General features: G+C 38.9%; 1 protein-coding gene across 10 annotated transcripts in view; it reads left to right on the top strand.

The window, feature by feature from the left end:
* The window catches only part of khdrbs3 (KH domain containing, RNA binding, signal transduction associated 3), a 135,037-nt gene that overhangs the window by 50,945 nt on the left and 57,541 nt on the right, over positions 1-26,551 (top strand). For all 10 annotated transcript variants that reach the window (XM_086062628.1, XM_086062625.1, XM_086062627.1 and 7 more), the window contains 4 exons: positions 4,301-4,447; positions 5,050-5,189; positions 7,447-7,627; positions 19,659-19,741. In XM_086062628.1, coding sequence (XP_085918754.1) covers positions 4,301-4,447; positions 5,050-5,189; positions 7,447-7,627; positions 19,659-19,741 — 551 coding nt within the window. The remainder of the gene's footprint in view (positions 1-4,300; positions 4,448-5,049; positions 5,190-7,446; positions 7,628-19,658; positions 19,742-26,551) is intronic.

Genomic DNA, 26,551 nt, shown 5'->3' on the forward strand with positions numbered 1-26,551 from the left:
CTTTTTATTGAAGGAAATGACATATTTACATTACTGACAAATGTATTCAAATCAATGTATGTAAAATGACAACATCTCCTTTTGAGCGGCGCCGTCCCATATCGTATCGGGAATCCCACCAAGTCGAACTGAATCGTTCTCCTTTAAATTCGAATCGTCTTTGAATCCTTTTGCACCCCTCGAAAAACCATATAGAAACATCTTTTGCGGAGAGATGCGCGTCCCTAATAGCCTTCATTCCATTTTGCTTCCCAGGAAAATGCCTGATGCTGTCGATTGGCCATGATTTCCTCACCTGATGCTGAGCTGGCAGCACAATATAATCCGTCCCATTCAAACCCCTTTCCTTTACAATTTAATTTGAAAGTGGATTTAGCTTGGTTGTTCCCTTCCCTTAAAGCTCTTTCTGCATAAGCTCCAGCGTCCACCCTGTGCATTTTTCCAGGGTGTGAACGGCTATTTCTGAGAAGATCTATTGGGGGTGGGGGGTTAGTGGGGGGGGGGGGGGGGGTAGGAAGATACCGCCAATAGATGTGAGAAACAGACAGCTGTAATCTGTCGCTGTGGGCGGCTTAGCTGCTGTTGGACGTGGCGGGGATCATGGATGCGTCTTATCAGCGCTGATAGTGTGGCCTCCGTGACTCTGACAACGTCTGTATGCAGATCGCGTGTTCATTGCATGCAGACTGAGATATACCACCAGGTGCCATTTTGCAATACATATAAGAGTAATGTAATAAAAGCAAGTTGTTGAGCTGAAAAATATAATAATTTTTTGTCAGGGGTCATGGCTGTGACATTCACACATATGGCATTTATGCTGCACCTTCAACACATTCCAATAAGTCGCGACAAAATTCACGGTTTTCCCAAAATTCGAAATATTGCAACCGAAAATGCATCCATTCATTTGCAATGGTACGTTGAATATTGCACAATTACATTGTTTCAATTTGAAAGTTCAAACATAAAAAAAAATAAAAAATCAAACATACCAAAAAGTTTCACATTTTCGTTCAAGAAATTCACATATTCTACATTCAGGGCTACTATTTTCCTTCTTCCAAAATTCACTATTAATTCTCAATGCAACATTCAACTTAACAGATTCAAATGATTGATATTTGAAATTTAAATCATACAGCAATTGAAAATTGTTCCCAAGGTGAATTCAACGTGCTAAAAAGTTCTTGCCAAAAGTTCTAGATTTTCACTACTAAAATACCCACAATTAAAAAAACGGAAACAAATTGCTATTCTCCTCTAGTCTACATTTTTGATCAATTCAAATGTTCCAACTTTAAACTGTTCTGCTTACCACTACTGCAACATTTATAATAAATTCAAAATAAAAGCCAAATATTAAGATTTTTTTTTTCCTAATTTCCCCCCAAAAAATTGGACAGATTCAATCTTTTCCAACTTTAAACAGTTCAGTTTTTCCCTACTGCAATTTTTTTCTCTCCAAAATTTCTAAATAAAAACCAAAATTAAATTACAAATTTTTTCTCCTCTAATTTCTATTGACAAGTTCAAACCATTCTGATTGTTCAGCTTATTCCAGGTCCGTATGTCATTCCTGTATCATTCAATATTTTTCATTCAGCCTCTTAGCTTTTCACATGCAATTTCTCAAGAAATTGCATTCTCTGACCATTATGAGCTTTTGTGCTTTAAATGTTTGTATTTATTTTATTTATTTGTTTTTAACAGTTCCTCAGAGGGTTTATCTGTTCTTACAATTTCATGGCTGTCACAGACAGTATAGCTTCTCCACCAAAATGCTTTGAATTTTAAAGCAAATGCGCCCAAATTACTCACTGTAACATGAAACTGAGTCATCTTTTTTAAGACAAGAATGATTGTTTTTCCCAATGCAAATATCCCAACACATGAAAGGGAAAAGCAGGACCAGATCCGCGTCTCTCCTCAACACCGGCGGCTCGGTAAAAGCCCAGATTTATGGAGGAAATTACCATATCATTAACATACCACAGGCGCTCTTAAAAGAAGGTTATTTATAATTAGATGACATCAGAGACACGGGCTCGCGTGGTGCTGAGGCGGGAGAAGGGAAAGAGGAAGTAGCGACGATCGGAAAGCCCCGGAGAAGACCCTTTCAGTGTAAAAGGGGAGAAAGTGGGACACTGAACCGGTTCATGCTATCAGAGACATTTGGGACTTTTGCCATCCTATTTCCCGCCATCAACATTATCCTAGCCTAGTTTCTGTCTGGGCCTAAGTGGTCCGCAGCGCGCCGCTGTTAACGTGCTATCATTTGCCATCATGGTCCTGAGCGAGGTGTGAGGTTTGCCGGGTCTTTTTTTTTCTTTTCTTTTTTTTTTAAGTGTGCTTAAACCCACTTAAAAACTTCAACGTGTAGCTTTTTAACTCAAGTGGCGACAAACAATCAAAAAATGAAGTTGTGGAGGGATTAAGGCCTAGCGTAATTCTTCCCCTGAAAGCATTTTTAGTCTCAAGCCTGCCTGAAGTAGGATGGATATAAAAGTGACACGTGAAACGCAGCATATGCTCTTAGCAGACTTGTTGTCTGCTCTGCTGGCTGAACTGACAAGCTGATTAATGCGTAGATGCGCAAATTGGTTGATGATCCGCTGGCAAACAAATTCTCGCCACTTTCTTGAAGAATATATGTCACGTGGGACATTGGATCCAAAAGTACACAGGACATGGAAGTTAGAAAAACAGAGTCTTTATATACAAAAAAATACAAAGTAAAAACCGAGAGCTGGATGCAGATGGCCTCGAAGAAACCTCGACATATGCATCATTCAGCAACTCCATCTCAGTTCCATTCTATATGACAAAATAAGAGTGACAAATATACCACTCACAGGAACTGCATAGCAACTGACAGCATCATTAGAAGTGACAAATACAGGCTTATAGTAAACACTGGCCCAAGGAGTTTGGCTGTGAAGTGCTGCCGCCACAAATGAAAATACTATTGATGCTTTGACTCTTTATATCCGATAACTATTGTTTTAGGCTCGACATTGCAGCTTCACTTCATATTGTATAGTGGAACATTAATAATTCACTTTGTAGTTACACCTCTTGTCTTATTAATGGAATGGGACCAAAGACTAGCTAGCGAATGGGCATGCTAGCACTTGAAAAACCCATCGTTTGTATTGCATAATGTTCTAAAACAATAATTACTGGATTTGAGTCTGAATATTTGTACTTGCGCAACACACAATTTCATAATGGCAGCATTTGCATGTAGGCTAATGCTAATACACCATGAAAAGCAGAGATGCTATCATTATTACAAACCAGTGTAACATCAAAAACACTAAACATTGAGGTGTCAAAATTAATTAACTAATCAATTATCAGCATTTAAACAATCTAAATTAGCGGTAATCTAAGTACTGCACTTTAACTCATTCACTGATATTGACGGCTAAAAACGTAAAAAAAAAAAATTTTGAACTATTTCTATTAGTTTAATTTTTTGCCCCTCTTTTGTTAACAAGAGTATGAAAAACTTTTTTTTTTTATTGTACATTTAGAACAGATATGAAATTTGTGATTAATCGTGAGTTAACTAGTGAAGTCATGCGATTAATTACGATTAAAATTTTAATCACCTGATGCCCCAAATTTGTAATAATCTTTTCTTGCCATTGACGGCTATAAACATTGAAAATTCATTTTAACTATTTCTATTAGTTTAACATTTTTTTCCACTTTTGTTAACAAGAGTATGAAAACCTCAAAAAAAATTTATTTGTACATTTAGAAGAGATATCAAATTTGAGATTAATCGTGAGTTAACTAGTGTAGTCATACGATTAATTACAATTAAAAATTGTAATTGCCTGGCGCCCCTAATTTTTAATAATCTTTTTTAAAATTAATTTATGGCAGTCAATGAGTTATAAAAATTAAATTAGGATTGATTCCGCGATTATACAGTATAATAATCAATTCTAAAAATATTTCATAATGACAGCCCTATGAACAATACTGTACCAGTTTTTTTACGTTATTAACATTGCTTGTATTTAAATTGACTAACCGGCTTAAATATCAAAATGTTGCCAAAGTCTCATTTGAGGACGTGGCAGCAGTAACAGGACAAAAGCAACCTGCCATGACTGACATCTGCAGTCCAAATAATTCTAAGGACGCCTGTTTACAAGAGCCCCCGAGACATATCTCCTCCAGTAAAGCATCATTCTCTTGCCGTAATGGGAAATGTGGGCCGACCCGCGCGGGGCTGACAGTTAACTGGCATCCCATTTAGCCCAAATGTTTTTCGCCTCGTCAGGAAGAGGAGCTGCGCCAGAGCGGCGAGGCCAAATACCAGCACCTCAACGAAGACCTGCACGTCCTCATCGAGGTCTTCGCCCCGCCGGCTGAGGCCTACGCCAGGATGGGCCACGCCTTAGAGGAGATCAAGAAGTTTCTTATACCAGTATGTTTCACGCACACGCGTCCTCACAATTAAAAATGTCCTCAACGAAACAACTTTTTTTTATTTTTTTTATTTTTATTTTAATCATACATATCCACACACATTAAGGAGGGATGTTCCCACCATTGTATCCTCTGAGGTAGCAACATGCCGCACCAAGCTTATTTACTCTCCCACCATTTATTATAGATGATCTCCGCAATGCTCTCAGCTATACTGATTTACATCTCATTAATTATCTGCATTCCCAACCGAACCAAGCGGCCAACACCACTCAGCCTTTTTTTCTTCTGTCCCCATGGAATACATTGACACATAAGAGTCATGTCAAAACACATTTAAATGCTTTTGTGATTCTATTCCAATGTAGTTGCACGAAAAAGGCAAATGGAGGTCTGCCTATATATATATATATATATATATATATAATTTTTTTTTTCCTTTTTTTTTTTTTTTTTTTTTCTGTCATAAACAGCTTCGATGTTCCTGGCGCTGTAGCCCTGGAGATAACATCTGTATTTGAATACAGTTTAACTTCAAGTGAGCCTATTGCTGCGTGTGTGTGCACATGCGAGAGTGTTTTTTTTAAAATTTGTGCGCAGGATTACAACGATGAGATCAGACAGGCCCAGCTGCAGGAGCTCACGTACCTGAACGGAGGCTCGGAGGATGCCAAGGTGCCAGCGGTGAGGGGCAAGTCAGCCACCCGTGCAAGAGGGACACCTGTGCCAGGACCTCCCAGGTAACCTGCTTCATATCCTGTGTACATGTGTTTGTATGAATATGTGTGTGAGCATGTTTGTGTGATAAGAAAACCCAAAAGTGGATTGTTTTGTACAAGACGACCCCCAAAATTGTCATTTTCTACAAAACAACCTCTATAATTTGGGTCAATTTATACAAGACAATCCCCAAACTTGAGTCATTTTCTACGAGACAGCCCCAAAAATTGGGTCGTTTTATACAAGACAAACCCCAAAATTGTATCGTTTTGTACAAGATAACCCCCCAAAAATGGGTTGTTTTGTAAAAGGCGACCCCCAAAAATTGGGTTGTTTTGTACAAGGCAACCCTCAAAATTTGGGTCGTTTTGTGCAAGGCAACCCATAAAAAGTTTCATTTTGTACAAGACAACCCCCCAAATTGGGTCATTTTGCACAAGATGACCCTCAAAATTTGGGTCATTTTAATGCAACCCCAAAAATTGTCTCATTTTGTACAAGGCAACCCCAAAAAATTTGGTTGTTTTGTACAAGGCAACCCTCAAAATTTGGGTCGTTTTGTGCAAGGCAACCCATAAAAATAGTCATTTTGTACAAGACAAACCCCCAAGATTGGGTCATTTTGCAGAAGATGACCCTCAAAATTTGGGTCATTTTAATGCAACCCCAAAATTGTTCTCATCTTGTACAAGATAACCCCCCAAATTTGGGTTGTTTTGTGCAAGACAACCCATAAAAATAGTCATTTTGTAAAAGACAAACCCCCCCCCCAAATTGGGTAATTTTGTACAAGGTGGCCCAAAAAATTTGAACGTTTTGTACAAGACAAGTAGTGGATTCGTCTTTTTTGATCCAATTGTTTTTAGTACGTTTTCCGTGAAGATATCTATACCCCACCCCCCCCCCCCCCCCCCCCCCACACACACACACATACATTATTATGTGATTACATGCAGCAATGTTTTCTGGTAAATTTGAATTACATGGGGAAATAAAAGTGTTAAAAATGGCTTTTTCAATTGACATCACCTATCAACTAGTCGACTAGTCGAAGGACGTTGTAGTGCATTACATACAAGTTCCAATTCGGAATGGACCAACAAATGTCCTCTGAAAAGTATTAAATTGTTGTTTTATGCAAAAATATCCCTATCCTATATTTAGTCTTATAAGCACTTGCACTTTTACAATGAAAATATTAGCATAAACGCCTTTATCTGCAAGTGATCTTCAGGGCACCGCTTTCTTCTCTGTCATCCCTCTGAGCTTCCAGTCTCGCTTCCTTTGAGACATCACGCAAAATAAAAATACCGGTGGCCGTTCGAAGATTTTTAGCGCTTTGAAGTTTGAAGAAAACCCCGCAAAGTGTGTGCATTTGTTTATATTTGCAATAAAAGGAAAGCAACACATCTAAGTTAACCAAGGACACGCAGGTTGTTTGCTTTGCTCACAGATTGGATATAATTGGCTAGGTTTTAATTCAAGCTGTAATTAGTGCCCACCATGCATAATTTGGTTATGAAAAAATCGGTATATATGATGAAGGTCGAATACAGTTTGCGCTTTGTTTGCAATGGGAGTTTCTTTTTGCTTTCAATCGAGGGTGTGCAAAAAAAAGAAAAAAAAGAAAGAATGTTCAGTAAAAGATTGCCCCTCGACCCGACTCTTCAACCTCCTCAGCATCAGCCTGTTCTCATTTCGATCAAGTAAACATCCACCGCTGTCTTGGACAGTGCTAAGAATCTAAGCTTTCGCCGGCATGCAATTGAAAGCATAGAAAGCAAATGACCTTTGGAGCCACATTTAGTGGGGTTTTCTGTTGCTTCACAGAATTTCCCTGCCCTTAAGAAGATTTAGCCGACACGATAAAAGCTGCATCGTTTTTAACAAACTGCGAGGTCAGCAGCCTTTGACTGCAAACATTCCGTGTCAATTCAGTGGGATGACTGTCCAGATCTCACTAAGTGAAAATTTAAACTGCTACATTATCTGACTGGCAAGCGACCACCATCAAAAAGTAGACTGTGTGGCAGTAATGTATGGAATTAAATGTGGGGTTCCCCAAGGTTCAATATTGGGCCCAATACTTTTTAATCTTCATTTTGCCGTCCGCTTCAATATATTGACGATATACAATACTATGAGTGTAACAGTATCCTTAAATGCTTAACCGAAATGTTGACACAGCACACATGCGTCCATTTTTTTGTGCTTGGTAATGCAAAAAACTTAATTTGTGCTTTTATGCACATTCAGCTAACGTTTGTGGTTTGTCAGGAGTCGAGGAGGAGTGCCCCCTTTGCATGCGGCCATGCCCAGAGGAGCGGCACCCCGGGGGGCCCCGCCCAGCCGCACACCGTCTGCCAGGGGGAGGGGGGTGCAACGAGCCAGGGGAGCCCCCCCGGCAACAGGATACAGATCAGCGCCACCCATTGTCCAGGACACTTATGACGAATATGTAAGTAATTGTCGTGGACTAGTTTTTGGTCTGGAGAAGAACATTGTGATGTCAGCTACGAAAAGTGTTAACTAGTATTTTGTTTGATAAATTCAACTCGCGCAATTTACAGGGTAGGGGAGTCAGGACCAAAGATCTGCTACGAATAGCAAAAGCCGCCTCTCTTGTTCCTCGTAGCCAGGCCCGTCGTTCTGCTGCTATGAATATTTTTAGACTAGCGGCGATCGGGAAAAAACCAAAGCTAACGAGGCTAACCGCTATGCGCAGCCACAACCAGCTAATTTTCATGCTAGCAGACCCGCGCAGGTGTGTACTATGAAGTCTTGCCCTGTTAGCTAAACATTTAGCTGCTCCAGAGAGCATTCTAGTCTGGCAACGGTAGCAGATGGGTGAGCTGACATGATTCACGATTAACGTAAAATCCTGTGAAGAGAACGCACCCGTGTATAAAAACGCCCCCAAACAAACAAAAAAAATCACCCTAAAGCAAAATGCTTTTTGTTTATAATACGGTCTATTATTTCTTTTTTTTTTTCTTTTTTCTAAATACGGTCTATTATTTATTGATATCCCTTATTAAATTAAATTAGTAAATAATATGAATGAATAAAGCTTAAAAACATATCAATAACGTGTAAATGCTTTTAAATCCAGTTTAAAATCTACCGGTATACTCTTTTCTCATACCTATTAAGGTCATTCAGGTCTGTTGAAGTATTTTTAAAATCATGTTTTTGAAAATTGTGCTCTTGCATTTCTTTTGGTAATTTTTAAGGAGCTTTTTTTTTTCGTTTTCTCTACTTTGATTTTAAATCTCTAACTCTGTTTGAAACAGTTTTTGAATGTTGTACCATATGTGATAAAGCTCCCTGTATAATACCCCCAATTGATTTGGCATCTTTTTTGGGGGGGGGCAAAAAAAATTTAGTCATTCATGGCATTTGCCTGGTTGACAGTAGAAAAATGGAATATTCCATTTGACTAATCGGTTCAACCCCTACTATGTATCACTTTGTCAAAAACAAAATACAAATGGATAATTACGGTATTTGGTGCATTTTCAGTTGTGCTGATGTCACCGACATATCAATAGCCACACTGAATTTGATGAATGTTGATTGGGATTTAAAAAAATATATATATTTTAGTAACATCTAAAATGTATATGAATGTCATTTTAAAAACATTCATGTATAATAATTGACAGAATACTTTGCCAAATCTTCCTGTTACTGTCCATTTTTGTGTTTTATGTGCCAGATTACATCACATGACTACTTGATGTATACACAATTACACATCCATGTGCTAAAGTGGAACTCCACAGTCGGCTTTGACTATAATTGTGACTTATCCTGACTTAATTTTGCCTGATTCTAAGTAACTTCAAAGTACCAGATCAACCATTATATGCACCTTTTTTGAATTGTAGTTTGGAATTGCACTGCATTGCATTGCAGCATGAAATATGGGAATGAGAATGTATTGGGGTATATTTCTTGCCTGCACAGTCAAAAAAAAAAAAAAAAGATGTGTGATATCTAAATCTCCAAAAGATTAAGTGATAGCGTTTCTGCATTTCCCGAAAAAGTCCCCTGCCGCTCTATCAAGCTGCGTGGGGCCAACATGATATATTTAAAAGATGCAAGAGCGGAGATGGCCCGACACGGAATATTACCGCAGCGGCCCTCGAACTAAGCACATGTGACAGGTTTATTCAGCGGGTCGCAATTCAAATGCGTGGAGGTCGCGGGAACGACTCCTGGACCAGCTGTTTCCCATCATTGTCACCGTTGTAAACGACATCCCCCGACACCGGCACCTGTGTATCTAGCGGGGGGGACAGAAGAAAAAAAAAAAAAAAAAAACGAGCCCGGCATCTGCCAGATGATAAATCTAAGCACATCACGGTAAATTAGAGGCAGAATGAGTTGCGCCATGTTATCTGAATGCATCACCGTCGCAAGACAAGCGCTCCCCTTCAGGTGCTGACAAACCGCTTTTGTAGTCATCAGTGACATGACAAAAGGGATGCTGCCGCTTTGCTCGCGGTTTAATGCGCATTCGTCCATGGACTTGTGAAATATTTTCCAGATGCTCTTTTTATTAAAGAAGACATGCTATGCATTTTTTTTCCCCCCACAATTTACAACTGTTTCCATGTGTCACTTTACACACCGTATTCCTTGTCTTGCTAAAATTAGCCCATTTTAGGGTTAGCCTCTGGAAAACATTTGAACTCGGGATGTTCGGTACCACTTTTTTTTATCCTTGAATAAAGTCCATATATATACTAGTACACCCAATGTAGCATGCCAGTGTACGCTAGTAGAACGACTGTCATACTAGTAATGTTTTTTCCCCCCACTCTACTTTTTTTCCAGCTAGCATGCAATTCAATTACGAAGTTACTGCTAAAATAATGTGCTGTATTTGTACACAACTCGTAAGCATGTTTCACACACTAATTACCAGAATGCCCACTAGTTATTTCGCCGCACTGGTAACATCTAGTTGCTCAACTAGTATGCCAAAATGGTCCGACTAATTTACAGAAATATCATTCAGTCGTGGCAGAGGTTGGTGGAAAATTGTTTTGCTCGTAAGATAGCTGTGCTACTAGTATGCCATGATCAATCCTCTACTCGAAGTAATTTCTCTATAAGCTATCTATCTGCTCTATAAGCCGCACCCGACTGTAAGCCACAGGTGTTTTAATGTTACCGCAACGAGTTCCCGCTACCTTCTTTCCCTTAATTAGGATAAGCCGCACCTTTTGTATTAGCCGCAGGGTCGAATGCAAGTGAAAAAAGTAGCGACTTGTAGTCCAGAAATTACTGTAGTTAACATCAGTGGTAGTAGTATTAGTAGGACAGATGTAAATAAGTACACAGTTTTGCCTAACGAGTAGCAAGTAATTGTCCTACTGGTGTGCAGAAATTTTATACGGTAAGGGAAGGCAGTAGTGGAAAATAATTAAAAAACAAAACTAGTAAGAGGTCACAGTCATTCTCCTACGGCACCCTAGTTATTCTATTAACAAAGCAACCCAATTTCTTAGGTTCTTTTGTGGGTTATTTAATTGACTCAACTTGTTGGGTTAACTGAACAACCCAGGTCATTGTGTCATTCATTTGACCCAACGTTTTGGGTTAATTGAATAACCCAATTAAATTGTGTCAAAAATGAACTGACCCAACTTTTTACGTTATTAATCCCAAGAAATTGGGTCAAATTAATAACCTAGAAGGCAAACCAATTTCTTGGGTTATTTTGTGGGTTGATACATCACAACATTTTGGGTTAATTGGATATCCCAATTCAACTAGGTCTAAGTTTTTTGTTTTTTTAAACGCTTCGTCCCTGGTGACTCGTTGTGAAAATGTAAAGATTGATGGATGATTCTTCCTTTTTCCTCAAAGGCTTGTGTTTTGCATAATCCACTAATGTCGAAGATTCAGTTTCTGCCTGGGAGCCCCCATTACGAAATTACTTAAAATGCAATTGCTGCCGCATTGGAACGCCGCAAATGCCGTCACCCGCTCGCTGCAGATGCGCCACTCTGATACACTTGCGTTCGCATTCCATGTCGTGCCGTAGCTTTGGCAAGGACACACAATTCCAGTGCATTGACTGTGGACGTGAAGCTCTTTGGACGCCAAGAGCAGGAAATTTGTCATTCGCGTGTATTTGTGTTGCTTGTTCCATTCTGATACCGCTTCACACTCATACTCACACATGGAATTTTTTTTTTTTTTCCTCATGTCCCTCAGGCCAAGCTGTACATGTTCAGCTCTGTTGGGAGTCAAGCTGCGCTAATTGCATCCTGTTTGTCTCAGCCCCCTTTGTCATTTTATTGCTTACGCTTTGTTTTTTTTCCCTTTTCTTTTCTTTCCTTTCCTTCGTGCTCGTTTACTTTATCTTGAATGGGTGGCGATATAAATGACCGGCCAGATGAATGGCTGGACTTTTAAAGTAGTTGAGCTAAATGGATGGGACTGTAGGACAGATGGATGAGTTGAGTGGGTTGCATGAGCATATAAATGAATTGGCAAATATATATGCACATACAGATGGATTATTGGACCAACTGATGGCCACGTAGGTGGGCGGATGATGGGTTGAACTCATTCCATTCCACTGCTGCAGCGCGCAGGTCATCCACTGGTCAGCGTGAGCAAAAAATGTTACATTTTGATCTAAAATGCCTCCCAGTGTAGGTGTGCAATCGAACGGCGAGCTGTATGGGTGTAATTGATGGGCTGGTGGCCCGTCCCGGATGTACCGTGGCCCCGGAGGTGAGGCTGAGGCAGCGCTATTTCATTTCATCTTTTCAGTGCGTGGGGATTTCTGCGGGGCTGTTTCATTAATGGCTCGAGCTTCCTACCAAGCGCCGGGCAGATGTGAATAAGCTTTTGATTCAGATGCGACTTAACGAAGACTTGGGGGAAAAAAAAAAAAAAGAGGGCGACCTCAGAATGAATCAGGACATTTGTCACAATATCAGTTTTCCTTGCATTTATGTGAGACATGAGGGCAATGTTTAAACCCCATTATCTGAAATTGTCAGTCATCCTTGTACAGTGTAGTAACATGCAGGAACTCTGCAAAGTAATACAGTGGCTGTAACAAATGTTTCGTTAAAGCCTATGAGGACATCTGAACTTTATTTAGTCTTTTTCAGAGACACTTTAAATGGTGGTGATGACTCCCATTGAACATGTTTGAATGTGATCAGTTTTAGTACTTGTGCAGCCACATTCTCAGTTGTTTATTGTTACTTCTCAAGAATATGCCATTTCATTTTATCAATCAAGATGGACAGTCGGTTTTAAGAAAAAAACCCCGCCATCTGAACAGGGGTGTGTGGACTTTTTATGTCCACTCCAGCTGGTGAGAGGCAGGGCTGAACTGCAAACACACAAATTATTTAAACACATTCATGTCTATGGTCAATTTAGTCTACAATGAACTTGAGAAGCACACTCTAAAAACAAGAAAAAGCTGTGGATGTGCAATTAACCCAAAAAGTTGGGTCAATCCAAAAAAATGGGTTCTTTGTGGATTATTAATTTAATTTCACCCACTTTTATGGGTTAAATAACTCAGTTGTCAGTTCAGTTATAACCCAATGGAATTGGGTTATTCAATTAACCCAAAAAGTTGGACCAAATGAATGACCTAGTTGAATTGGGATATCCAATTAACCCAAAATGTTGTGATGTATCAACCCACAAAATAACCCAAGAAATTGGTTTGCCTTCTAGGTTATTAATTTGACCCAATTTCTTGGGATTAATAACGAAAAAAGTTGGGTCAGTTAATTTTTGACACAATTTAATTGGGTTATTCAATTAACCCAAAACGTTGGGTCAAATGAATGACACAATGACCTGGGTTGTTCAGTTAACCCAACAAGTTGAGTCAATTAAATAACCCACAAAAGAACCTAAGAAATTGGGTTGCTTTGTGGGCTATTCATTTTATTTGACCCAATTTGTTGGGTTTAATAACTCAAAAAGTATGGTTTGGTTTATTTCTGACCCAATTCAATCGGGTTATTCAATTAACTCAAATAGTTGGGTCAAATGAATAACCCACAAAACAACCCAAAAATTGGGTGGCTTTGTAGGTTTTTAATTAAATTTTGACCCAATTTTATGGGTTGTACAACTCAAAGTTGGGCCGGGTCCATTTTTATTTTATTTTTTACCCAAATTTTTTTGTTTTTTTATTTATTTATTAACATGTGGCATCTGTAAAGCTGAAGTTTATGGTGGGAGTTGATGATTACATATAGGCAGTCCAATGGGAATATTTAATATGCCTTTGTACAAAGAAAATTCTAGTTTTTCAACACCTTACCCGAAATAAACACCTTAGTACTCTCTGGCAGTGAAGTAAATAAACACCCCTGTCCACCATTTGAAGAAATAGATTGATTTTCAAAATTAAGTCAAGCCTTGTGCGGGGGAACATATCGATGTCGCCCTATCTGCTGCGGCGTTGTTGTGGCGCGCAGAGGAGCAGCTGCGATAGCGCCGTCGTAACACACAGAAGCGAGCCCTCTGTTCGTCTTTAGTGGCCTCAGAGGCCGCCCCTTATCTTTTAACAACACGCCTCTCAGCCGTCCTCTGGCATACAAATGAAAGAGTCACTTAGGGGAGCGCTATCTGCCTCCCTTTTGCCGCCTCTGCCCCATCCAATAACCCCCACCAGCACTCCCCTCCGCCCCCCCAACCATTCACTGTCACACTAATCCTGTCTAGTGTTCGGGGGGGGGGGGCACAGCAGTGTTGCGGGCGTGTTGCGCTATTGTGCTCGCCAAGATATTTCGAGTAAAGGGGGATATCAGATATCTCAATAGCTTCACTCGCCGCATTTCATCCGTCTTATTTCAAACAATTTTCCACGTGTTCCGCACTGAAGAAAAGAATCCTCCGACAATGTGATTTATCAGTCGACCTTAGCGCGCTCTTGTAAAGGGAACTGAGCTCTAATAAATGACAATAACACTTTTAAAGGTTAATATGGACCTTTAGTGCAAGGTTATACAACTGGCAGCGCATCATCCAGGGAACTGTTTACACTGACAGTGCCTTGCTCAGAGGACAGAGCGGAATACTCTTTTTTTTCAGATGTTGGGGCCATTCATGCACACAATGTTCTCCGTACCTATATATATTTTAATGCTATAATCATGAGTAATCTAACCATTTTCCAGACAAACTGCTGAAATGATTGAACTTTGACAAGTTGTGGTTTCAAAAACGGAGCCTACCTCAGCCGGCTTCGGGCAGTTTGCCAACCAATCCAGGTTTGTTATTGTTGTATAAACAATATTGGTGTCAAAAAGTGGGCATGTTATTTCCATAATATAGAGAGGGAGGACCAACATTTTATGGATACTTCCACTGAAATAGGTCGCCACACACACACACTCCTCTTAATAAGCACTGTTTTGTACACGTTGACCCACTTGAAATATTCATTGATTTAAACTTCCGCAACCAGCCAGCGAGTCGAGTCCGCAGCAAGATTTCACCTTAAATCACCTCCAAAGTACTTTCTAACTCAACGGGGATGCAATTAAAGACATAATAAACACTCAACAAGTCCATTGTTTAACCACTTTTTTGGCAGTGCAGAATGTAAAAGCAAGCCACGGTAGACCAATTCGTAGTCAGACTCGTTCTCTCGGGGGTTCCGTCCCATTTCACAAGGCAATTAGTATAAAACAGATGTATCTGATTGGTGGGACTTGAAATATGCGCAAAGCTCATGCAAAAAAAACCGTGCGACTCATGTTGTTGGGAAATAGTCCAGTTTGAATATATTACGCAGAGTTTTCCAAACTCAATTCTCATGTGAGCATATTGATATATATAATCTATAACTAACTCTAAAGTTTGATAACTATTATTCTTCCATCTGCATTCTAACCAGAATCGAGCTAAAATGGAAAAGCAATCGTCTCATTAATTTATGATCAAATGACCATATGGCAAACTATAATATCTGGTTCATACATTAATTTTGTATCAAAGCGCCATATTTCTTCCCTCTTGAGAAAAGCGTGAAAATGTAAATCTTTCTCTGAAGTTAAGGCAGCTGTGCATTGTTCTGTTTTTTTGCGACCATTTTGACATGCCAAGTGAAATGAACCGCATGTGTGCTCTATATTCAAATGGACAGCTATTATTTTGTCCTTATTCTGTTTTTTTTTTTGGTATGCTTTTTCATACGTGACAGTTGATTTTGTTATCCAGTGCACCCTTTTTGACTGTGTAAATATACCAGTGTTTTTAGTTGACAGCTAAGACTGTGTTTTCACCGCTCTGCTACATGATTTTACTTTTTGTGTCGCTGCTTATTCAATATTCATAACATATTTTATTCATTTTTTTTTTTTTTTTTTTACCAGCCTGCACTCGGAGCTTATAACTTTAAAACAATGACAATAAGCACTACTCGGGGTTTGGAAACGGGAACAAATATTATTTTTGACCAAAAAAGATTTCATATCATGCTGACATTTCTGGCATTTTACATTGTTTATTTCAGCCGCCTGTCGGTTAAAGTGACTCGGGGAACGCTGAGATAAGCCAATCACTTCCCGGATGCAATTGTGATTTAATATCTGGGTTGTGTTTTGTTCGCTTGTGGAGGGGAGTGGAGTGGCAGACAATTTGTTGGGCAATAATGCTAATAGAAATTGTGTTAATGTCACTTGTTTGTGTATCACATCCATAGTTTAATTCAACACATTACATATGACAAGTCACATAATAAACATTTAACCCTTTGTAGCAAATCCACCAAATTGTAACTATCAACAACTGTGTTATGTTTTCCTAGGATTATATTAAATGTGCAATTTCAGGTGGACGAATTGTTTGCATGTCTGCCTTGCAATCCTGAGGTTCGGGTTTAATCGAAGAATCTATGTCAATGGTGTCCAAACTACGGCCTGCGGGGGCCATTTGCGGCCCGCCATCAATTTTCAGCGGCCTGCAACATGTACTAGAATGGACATTTGATACGAGCCGCAAGGCTAAGAAGAAAAAGACTTTACTTTTTATGACTAAAATAATAATAATAATAATAATAATTCCACTTTCTGCTCCTTGCCGAGGTCCGATTTATGCATATTAATAATCATCAGTTTACTACAATATCCTCTCGGTTTAGTTTTGAATGTGGAGATGAGATTTGGTTGAAATTCCTTGCAGGGGTGGATCTAGTCTCGTGGGCTTACAGGGCAGGGGCCACCCCAAAATCTTGACAATTCTAAACTATTTGCCTTTAACAGAAAACTCTTATATAGTAGTTGTACTAAATAACTTAAATATATATATATAAATATAAACAATAAATAATTCTTTGCTCGACTGATTTCAGCGCCCTTCCATTTTTCAATACACGCTCCGTAGTCCACAGGGGTGAAATGTGAGTGTCATTGGTTATTTGTCTGTATATGAGCTGCAATTGGCCAGTGACCACTACAGCGTGTCCGCCACCTTTCACCCCAAGTCGGCCGGTAAAAGCTCCAGCTCCCCCGTGACCCTAATGATGACACGTGGATGTATATTTGTGATGGATTCCGCCAATGCTGCTGCTCTATTGCAATGTGAATTCATCATAGCCATGAGCAACGATTTGAAAAGGTTGGCTGGTCAAATTGTATTTATTTTTACCACCGATTGTCAGAGTATAATGCTGCAAACTGTTTTATTGATCATCTAACAGGCACACTTGGAAAATAGCTTTTTGATCCATTTTTCTTGCAATTAGTTAACGTCAGTTGTATAGTTAATGGAGAGAATATCTCAGTGTTAAAGCAATAAATTGTGTATTTAGTCCATTTGGATTCTTGGGACGATGCAAATTTCATTTTAAGCAGAGTAAAATGTGCTTTTGCTGACTAAGCACATTTTGCCAAACTCATTGCAAAAGCAGATTAATACATCCATCTATTTTATTTTTTCATTAGATTTTTTTTATTTATTTATTTAAATCGTGCTTTGCCTTGTTAAGCCAATTACGGTTTAAAAACAATACAATAAAATAATGAAAGCAAATTGGAAAAAAAATATGACCCAAAATCACTTTTTCAACTTAAGACCGAAACTTGCCCCACACACACACACACACACACACAAGTAAATCTCTTTCACTGACCACCATTGATTCCATTGCCTACAAAACTAAACATATTGAAGAACTTTCTACATCTAAGTCGTAAAATTCCTCAGTTTTCTCCAGGAGACTTCATGATAAAAGACTCAATTTGAACTGTCATTTTGGAAGAAAAAAAAAGTGCATTTGTAATCAGGCATTAGTACCTTTAATAATAAAGCGGATGTGATGAGCATTTCTTGTGGGGCTAAATCTTACAGACATTAATTTCATGCATGCAAATCTGGCGCAGATGGAATTAGCCTAGAAGTGCGCGATGAGGGGGGGGGGGGGGGGGGGATATGAGACATGTCGCCAGGGGTCGAAACCTTTTGTGGAGCATAAGTCCCGTTTATCCGGAATTAGGACGGGTGCGGCGGCGGGTTGGCTTTGATGTTTCTCTTGGCGGAGGGGCGTGTGCGTGTGCCATGAAGAGCGGTGGACGGGTTGTACATTGCCAGAGTCCAAACAGATGTTCAAGGCTCAGGCTTTGAGGTGGTGATGAGACGTGACCGCCGCATGCGTCCTTCCGTCCCGCTGTCACTCATTTGACACAAAGAATATGCAGTCGCTGCTCTAGCGGTTCAAGCGTAGTAAGCAAGTTTGGCCTGTATTGATGTAAAAAGGATACATTATTTTTAAGACTTGAGGATTCAATTATTGTCTAATGTCTCCTGTTGGTCACGTGAGGTTGGGATTTAGGACCCACAACCCTCTACGCAGTAGCCAGAATCAGCAGCCCTGAAACTGCGTTAGATTTATTTTTTCCAACGAGGGCATCATACAGCAAACCATAAGAAAAGCTTCAAGCGGCTTGAGGAACGAGGCAAGGCTCTAATTTGGCCTGTAATTTTGAAACGGGAAGCAAAGGCTTCGTGGAGCAGGTGGAGCAGGCGGAGCTGCGTGCTGAACCCCCGTCTAAGCGCAAACGATGTGGCCATTGCACAAAGCTACTTCAGGCTTCAAACGATTGCGCAAAATGTAGAACTTACATTTGCAAAAAAACACATCAAGACCCATTGCATGAAATGTTAAATGAAAAAAAAATGTAGTTCTGGTGTTCAGTTAGTAGTAGTTCTCCGTTTCAGTAACTGGTGTTTCATGTTTCATGAATTCTGCATATTTGTTCTAAAGTGTCATCAAAATCAGTTATTGTTACTTTGACCTTCTTATTCTAAAGAAAGAAATATCTTGTTACGACATATTGACTTATTCAAGTATCTAATTATGTCATATTAAATATTTTACTTTGATTTATATTTATCCATAATTTATATATACAGCATAGTTAGTTTTGCTGTTACTGCTATTATTGTCCATAGGGGGCATTAAAAAATGAAAATAAAAATAAAAACGATATATGTATAGATAGGTTTGATGCCACTGAACATTTTAAGCGGTAGAAAGTGAAAAAAATATTCATAAATGACTACATTATCACACTTCAAAGGAAAAGCCTGATTTGGGACAAAATTCTTGTAATTTTGTGCTATTCAGAAAACTGCCATTGTGTAAAAACTGGGCATGCATAAAAAATCTATTGTTATGACTTATGGACTTATTTGAGCCTCTAACTATGTCATATTAAATATTCAAATTAGTCTTTTATTTTATATTAATATACAGCGTAGTTTGTCTTCCTATTAGCATAATACTGCTATTATTGTCCATAGGGGGCATTAAATAATAAAAATAAAAACTACATATGTATAGATAGGTCTGATTCCAGTGAACATTTTGAGCGGTTGAAAGTGAAAAAAATATTCATAAATGACTAAATTATCACACTTCAAAGGAAAAGCCTGATTTGGGACAAAATTACAAGAATTTTGTGCTATTCAGAAAACTGCCATTGTGTAAAAACTGGGCATGTATAAAAAAAAATCTATTGTTATGACTTATGGACTTGTTTGAGCCTTTAACTATGTCATATGAAATATTCAAATTTGTATTTTATTTTATATATATATATATATATATACAGCATAGTTAGTCTTGCTATTAGCATAATACTGCTATTATTTTCCATAGGGGGCATTAAAAACTAAAAATAAAAACTATATATGTATAGATAGGTCTGATTCCAGTGAACATTTTGAGCGGTTGAAAGTGAAAAAAAATATTCATAAATGACTAAGTTATCACACTTCAAAGGAAAAGTCTGATTTTGGCAAAAAAATACAATAATTTAATCAAAACAAAATAACGGGCACGGGTTAAAGTGCTTTGATTAGTTAAGGAAGAAAAAGCGCTATACAAGTGAAAGTCTTCAGATGTCATCACTTGGCTTATCACTTTCTCGAGGCCAACTCTTTTGTTTCCTTTTGAGTCATTGTCGGAATCTTTGTTTCAGGACTATGACAACGGCTACGGAACTGCGTATGATGACCAAGGATACGAGTCCTACGACAACAACTACACCAATCACGGACAGAAGTAAGTTCTTCCGATCTCTCCTCAACTCATTGATATCAGAGAGTCTGAATGTTTCCAAATTGACATCAAATAAAGCGAGGGGGGGGGGGGGGTAAATGAACAGGTTCTGTTTGAATTTTGCCAATATCAATCAGTTTTGAACTTTATTTACAATCCAATAGCTTAGCGTGAGCTAATTGGGGGCGTTCATGCTCCGATGAACTCTGTGTTAATGATGTTTTTGTCTCCCATTTGACTTTGGCGTAGTTTTCTAAAGGTGATCGCTAAATTCCCTTTAAACAGCTCTTAAGATGGGGTTGCGTAGTACATACTTTTTTTTGTGAATATATATATATATATATATATATATATATATATATATATATATATATATATATATATATATAATTGGCAGCAACTGTATTCATTGTCAACACTCCTACGGGAATGTTTGTCCATTTAACAAAAGGCCCCTCGACAGCTAAATGCAGAATATTGATTTCTTTGTATCCAGGGCGCGATCGCTCTTCCCGAGCTTACGCAAGGTCAAAAGGCTTTTGCTTGGTGTCCTGCAGTATTTTAACAATGCGCAACAATGCATGTCTGTCGGCGCCATTTTTATAGAAATAATGACTGTTGGCCCACAATTGGATCGCATTGGCAGCAGCTCGCGGGGTAAGAAAATGGACATATTTCTCTTTAGTGAGCAAGGGTGGTGGTCGATGCGTTCCTTTATGGTCCTGTCGGGATGAACTGTATGTCACCTGGGGTTTCTCTTTGTTGGGCTCATAAGTGAGCTTTTTCCAACATAGTGAGCTTACGAGGGCAGCGGTAGAGAGGAAGAGAGGACCGCAGCCCTACCAGAAAAAGGAAATCATCGTGTGAGTGTTTTTGTGAAAATGGTAGGAGGGAGAGTTTGATTCATATCATATTTTAAGAAATGGCTGGAGGTGGGTCAGCTCCAGATTTTCATGTCTGTTATCTGGCCCAAAGACGAGGACGCGAACATGAGCCAGACTTGGATGCTTTTAGAGACAGCTGAGTCATTTGACTTATTTTTGTTTTTGTTCCTATTCTCCTCTCCTGATTCCTGTTAAATGTTGAAACCTACAGCTGGCTGTCAGTCTACATTCAGTTGATATTATTTTTTTATCATATGAGACCATTTCTGCACCCTCATACGCTGTTGTTGACTTTTAAAGAGCGATTATGGAATAGCTCTCAAAGCCAATAGAATTTATTTTGAATTTTCCACCAAAATGAACTCTTAACTTGGCACATCAGAGGCTTAATAGTAGATCTTCATTTAGGGGATTTATTTGCTTTTCCCTTTTTAAAAAGAGGCATACAAGTGCGTGTTAACACGGCTTACCCCATTCACTCATTTGCTCCCTAAATTGTACACAAATGTTCGGTTTTAAATATTGCCACGGTCCCCAAAAACATATTTATATGTTTTTTTTGTTTTTTTTTATGTTAGAGCATACAGAAAACCTTGATGCAGCCTCAGAACCGAAGAGAACACTTAAAGCAATGATAGTTATTACAAAAACGGCCAGCAGGTGGCAACAGAGAATAAGAGACCATTTTGCAAAAAAAAGCTCCTTTCTCTTGTGTTTTAAACAGATTTGTGAATAACGGTGAAACTTAGGTAATTGCTGCAGAACGGAAACATATCATTTTTTTTCCCCCTGATGAAAGAAGAGACTCTAATCTTTTTTTGGTAGCTTTCATGTTTTTAATAGAAGTAGAACACAATATTATGTGGGCTTTGCAAAAAATCTGTCAAAATCCAGTAAAAAAAAGCCGGGAGCGAAGGGGTGTTGCTTCAGTGAAAATGACTGGAAGTGAGAGAGTTAAGATAATCTGATGGCCGGTATCGGAAAAAGAAAAATGTCATTAATTTCATGCAAAAGACAAAATGTTTTATTGAGATATACAGGTCCTTCATTAAAATGATCTGTCGTTGTTTTTTGGGGGAAAGTTTGTGTATCAAAACAAGTGGTATCTGTACTTGATATCAATGACTACTTGATTTGGGTACTGGTATGTGTTTGAAAATAAGTGGTATCAAACATCTCTACTACTACTTGACTGGTTTTTTTCTGTCCATCAGTATCTCACACACAGTACAGTGAGGGGAAAAAGCTGGCGTGTAACGGGTTTAGTAGAGTTTTTTTAATTTTTTTTTATTATACCATTTCTAGTAAAGCTCTGGAATGTTAAGGAAAATAGTCCAGTTGTGAATTTTACTAAATTCTCATGAGAAGACCACATCTGGTTAGCACAATGCAACTTTCACAACATAACGCTTGCGGTTTGAGATAAAAAAAAAAAGAAGCTGTTTTTCGACACCCTGAAGACATTTTAGTGATATTTACAGAATCAAGCAGGGGGGGGGGGGGGGGTTGCAGAAAACTAACCTACATCTCAGCTTCCTCCTAACAAGTTTGTAAAGCACACAAGCTCTCCTGGCTTCAGAGCGCTCGTCTCAGGGGAGATCACAAACTGCTTAAGTAGCACTCCAACGCTAAGGTCAAGACGGGCCGCTTGAGCAAATACAAGGGGTGGGGCTTATATGGATAGAACCTGGCTGGATACTTGAGGTGACGCACCAGCGATCTTCGTCAAAGCCTGGTCGCGCGTAAAGCGTTATTTCGTGCTTCACGTGCTTGGAGACACCGTTTTTTTGGACGCCGCGCACCCTCCTCTTTACCTTTTGCTTTGGTACTTTATGGATCCCAGGGGCTCGCCGGTGCGCACGTATCTGTGCGACCGTGTTTTTTAAATGGCAGCTGCATCCCTTGGGGGGGGGGGGGGGGGAGCAAGTGTAAATCTTAACACAAGACGTAGACGAGGGGAACGTGTAGACACACAAAGCACCTTCCTTGAAGTTGAAAGATTTACGTATGGCGTGAGGGCCTCTTCAATGGCTTTCACGGCGATATAGAATTGATGTATTTTTCAACTGCAACATGAACCAATTGAACCTCAAGTATTGCTCACGAGAATGTAGGTTCACAAACGGTTTTATCGACTAATGTGATTCGGGTTTATTTTGTGGAACTCATTGTTGCTTAAATGAGTCTCAACTAGTTGGCTGTTAAAAGAAGACTATTGTCATTTAACATGTGGGAAAATGACCATAATCTTCATCCATGCAGATCTCTATCTCACAACTACTCTTTTTTAATGTGCCAAATATTACGACATTTAAAGGTGATAATGAAATAGTGGATACAAATCAAGCAAGAAAATCGTATGTTTTTCGACAAGGACTAACGAGTTCAACAGTGTGAATAAACAACAGGAAGCAAAATGGAAATTTGGTGGTTTACTGTTTAGTCATGTCAATGTTTTTCCACTAAGTGACTAAGTTGGGTCCATTCTCAACGGCTAACTGAATCACACCAGAGTTCGTTGCGTGGATTTGGTCTGTACCAGAGTTCGGTTCGAGTAGGCTAAAAGTAGGCCGGGTGTGAATCAATTCAAGGATGATTAGATTAAATTAGTGTGTTAATCTTGAGTTAATTTAAGGTTCATTTAAAGCCTCTTTTTTTCTTTTTTTTTTTTTTTTTTTACTTGGAAAGCCTACACTGGAGGAATTCCAGTCGCAATGCAGCAGACACGTCCATGTCAAAATTGAGCAGTAATATGTTTAATAATGATTCATATATTTGTGGAGACTGATGTCAAGTTGTATTTTACAGTTTTAAAAATGTGCAGACTTTTACAAGTGACTTCATGTTAAAGATTAGATAGCTCTTAATAAGAAAAGAAAAATGCACTGAGCAAATGCAAATATGCCATCTAGTGGCAGAAAAATGACCAACACAAATCAATATCATACTTTTTCATTTTAACTGCAGTTTATGAATTATTATGGAATTACTGTATCAATGACTAAAAGATGCAGCCTTATTTCTCTGTTTAACATTTTTCCCCACTTTAATGTTTTTTAATTTGATTGTACATTTATAACAGATATAAAATTTTCGATTAATCGGGAGTTAACTATTGAAGCGATTATTTACGATTAACAAATGTAATCGCCTGACACCCATATTTTATATGCATTTAAATGAATTTGTCTGTACTGTAAAAGTGTAATTTCCTTCTAAGATATATCTCACCAAAAATAAAAAATAAAAATTGGATACTTGGCTCAATATATTTAAAAATTGAATAATATGGTTCAGATCGATACATCTTTTATATTTAAAAAAAACAAAAACGATTTTGCAGTTTCAGCCAGTTTTTGTTACACCCTTAACTTAAAGGCATTAACACTAAAGCACCCTATTTAAAATCACAATAAAGCTGATCATAATGATTCAATTATAGTATAATTCAAGTTATAGCACCCAACATGAATCCATGAGTGGGAAGGTGTGCAAAAATGTAAGAGGAGTCAGGGTTGCTACCAGAAAACCCGCTAAACTCCGTAGTCAAATTTAGCCTGGGAAAAAAACTGTATTTGTCAATGATGGGTGGGGGGGGGGTGCGGATGACAAACAACATGGCCCGAATCATATTTGTCACCGGGAGCTTGACTTGGTCCTATTAAACATTTCAGCAAACAAACAGATGCTTTTTTGCAAGATTTCCAAACAAGAACTTTGAAAGTGGAGGGCAGAAGGACAACGGAAAGGTCACCTTCCTCCAAACACAGCGCCATACTTTTTATTTTTCTTCAGCGCTCTTTGCTATATTTGTCAGCCCCCCTTTGACAGAGCCATTTAGTTACGAGGCTACGCTTGACATATATTTTTTTATTTCCTCCCCCTCTATAATTTTAGCCGATTGGCTGTGCGAGCTGTCAGACTCGGAGACACCTGCAGTGCTGCCGTGCGCCTTGATGCTGTTTCAAAGTTGACAGCTCATCGAGAAGACTGACAGGTGCTGCGGAGGGAATTTTGACCGCATCTAAGTTGGAGGAGTGGGGGAAGGGTTTGAGAAATACAACTCTAGCCAAAAACGCATATTGGACGTTTTAATACTGCTATGATAATGTTTTTTGGTTTTTTTGGTTTTTTTTAACTGAAAACGAATTGGCTGTGTTTCATGTGCACCCTTGAAAGGATTTCATGGGCGGTGGGGTCAGTTTGATTGTTAGCATTGTAATCAGCCACCGCACTGGGCAATCAGCATTTCCATAAGGAAGATTTGGCATTTGACTGTGTGAGCTTCATTTCACACAAAGCCGGGAACAGGAAATGGTGCTGCTTTTTTGCCTCAGATGTTTTCTTTTCTTTTGTATTGTTGTCTGCAAAAAAAATCACCACCGGGCCACTGTAATCAGAAGTTGTCTGCGTGGGGCATTTGCACTCAAGCGCTTTCCTTTGCAAGGCGCTGCCAGATGAGAATGAAAGACGTGATTGCAAAAAAGGAGCATCGCGGAAGTATGTCACCCCGGGAAATATGGTCCTTTCATAAAAACTGGGCTTTCGGAGGAGGAAAATGGCTGGCGTTTTTTTTTCCTCCTCTTTAAAGTGACCGGTGGAAAAAGAGGGGCTGATGCAAAGTTAGAAAACCTTTCACAACTAAAATGCTGCACTAACATTTTCGTGCTGGTAACAAAACACTGCCCATATTGTGCTTTATTGTCCGACGCCCTCGCCGCTCCACTGGCTTTTTGCACAACATTGCTTTCCGGCTGCTTTTGGGGCCAATTTGCCAGTGTTGAAGTGGACAAATGTGCAAAGGTACACTGCACAAACACCCAAGAGTGGACCACCTGACTAGAGGAGAAACATTTGCATTGTAAAGTTGCACAAGTGGTGACAAACTTTTAATTGTCTCCCATCTGGAGCTACAGTATAGTCCAGTGTGGACATAGTTTTACAACCACAATAGTTTTTTTTTTTTTCAGTTTAAAATGCTAAATATCTGAGTGTGGAAAAGAGGTGTCTGGGTTATGTTCTGGGGCTGCCTTGTTGCATCCGGCACAGGAAAGACTATCGAATCCTTCTGGAGTGAAACACGGTCTCAGAAAACTTGCTCACGGCAACTAAACTTATTTTTTTTTTTTATGTAATATATATATATATATATATATATATATATATATATATATATATATATAATTAGAGATGTTGGGAAAAATCGATTTGGCAATATATCGCGATATTACAGCACGCAATTCTCGAATCGATTCAATATGCGGCCGAATCGATTTTTAAGCATCAATTTTTTTATGGGAATATTCAACAAAACGTCTTACTTAGGGGCTAGGATGTTATATTAATGGAGCATTAAACCTTAATATTTTATTTCAGTGCTGTTCAAACATGAAATGGACTGCAACCAGATTTTCAGATGAATAAATACATTTTTATACAAATCTTACAGTGTACATGTACAAGTTTACTGATTAGTATTTTCTAAATTTGAGTTAAAAGAAATTGAAATAATCAATGTATAAATTTGTGTCGGGATTAATCGGTATCGAATCGAATCGTGACCTATGAATCGTGATACAAATTGAATCGCCAGGTATGAGGCAATTCACATATATATATATATATATATATATATATATATATATATATATATATATAAAAAACGAAAAACTCGAGGGCGTCAACATGAGACTTGCACCTCCGCCGCCTCCTTTAATGTGCTGTGAGGTCTCTTCAGATTCATCACTGCGGACGGCAAGAGTAATGGCGGCGTAAGACAACACAGTCCACTTGGGTCGTGTACTACATCATTCAATTTTAACACTCCCATCTGTGTCGCCCTAACAGCAACATCAGGGCTCGGGATGAGCCATTTACTGAGATGACAGATGCACTACAGAGGCTTTTTTTTTTTTTTCACCTGAGGGAA

Source organism: Leptonotus elevatus, chromosome 19 (genome assembly GCF_054856555.1).
Source record: "Leptonotus elevatus isolate MCC_2025b chromosome 19, RoL_Lele_1.0, whole genome shotgun sequence".
In the NCBI taxonomy this organism is placed as follows: domain Eukaryota; kingdom Metazoa; phylum Chordata; class Actinopteri; order Syngnathiformes; family Syngnathidae; genus Leptonotus; species Leptonotus elevatus.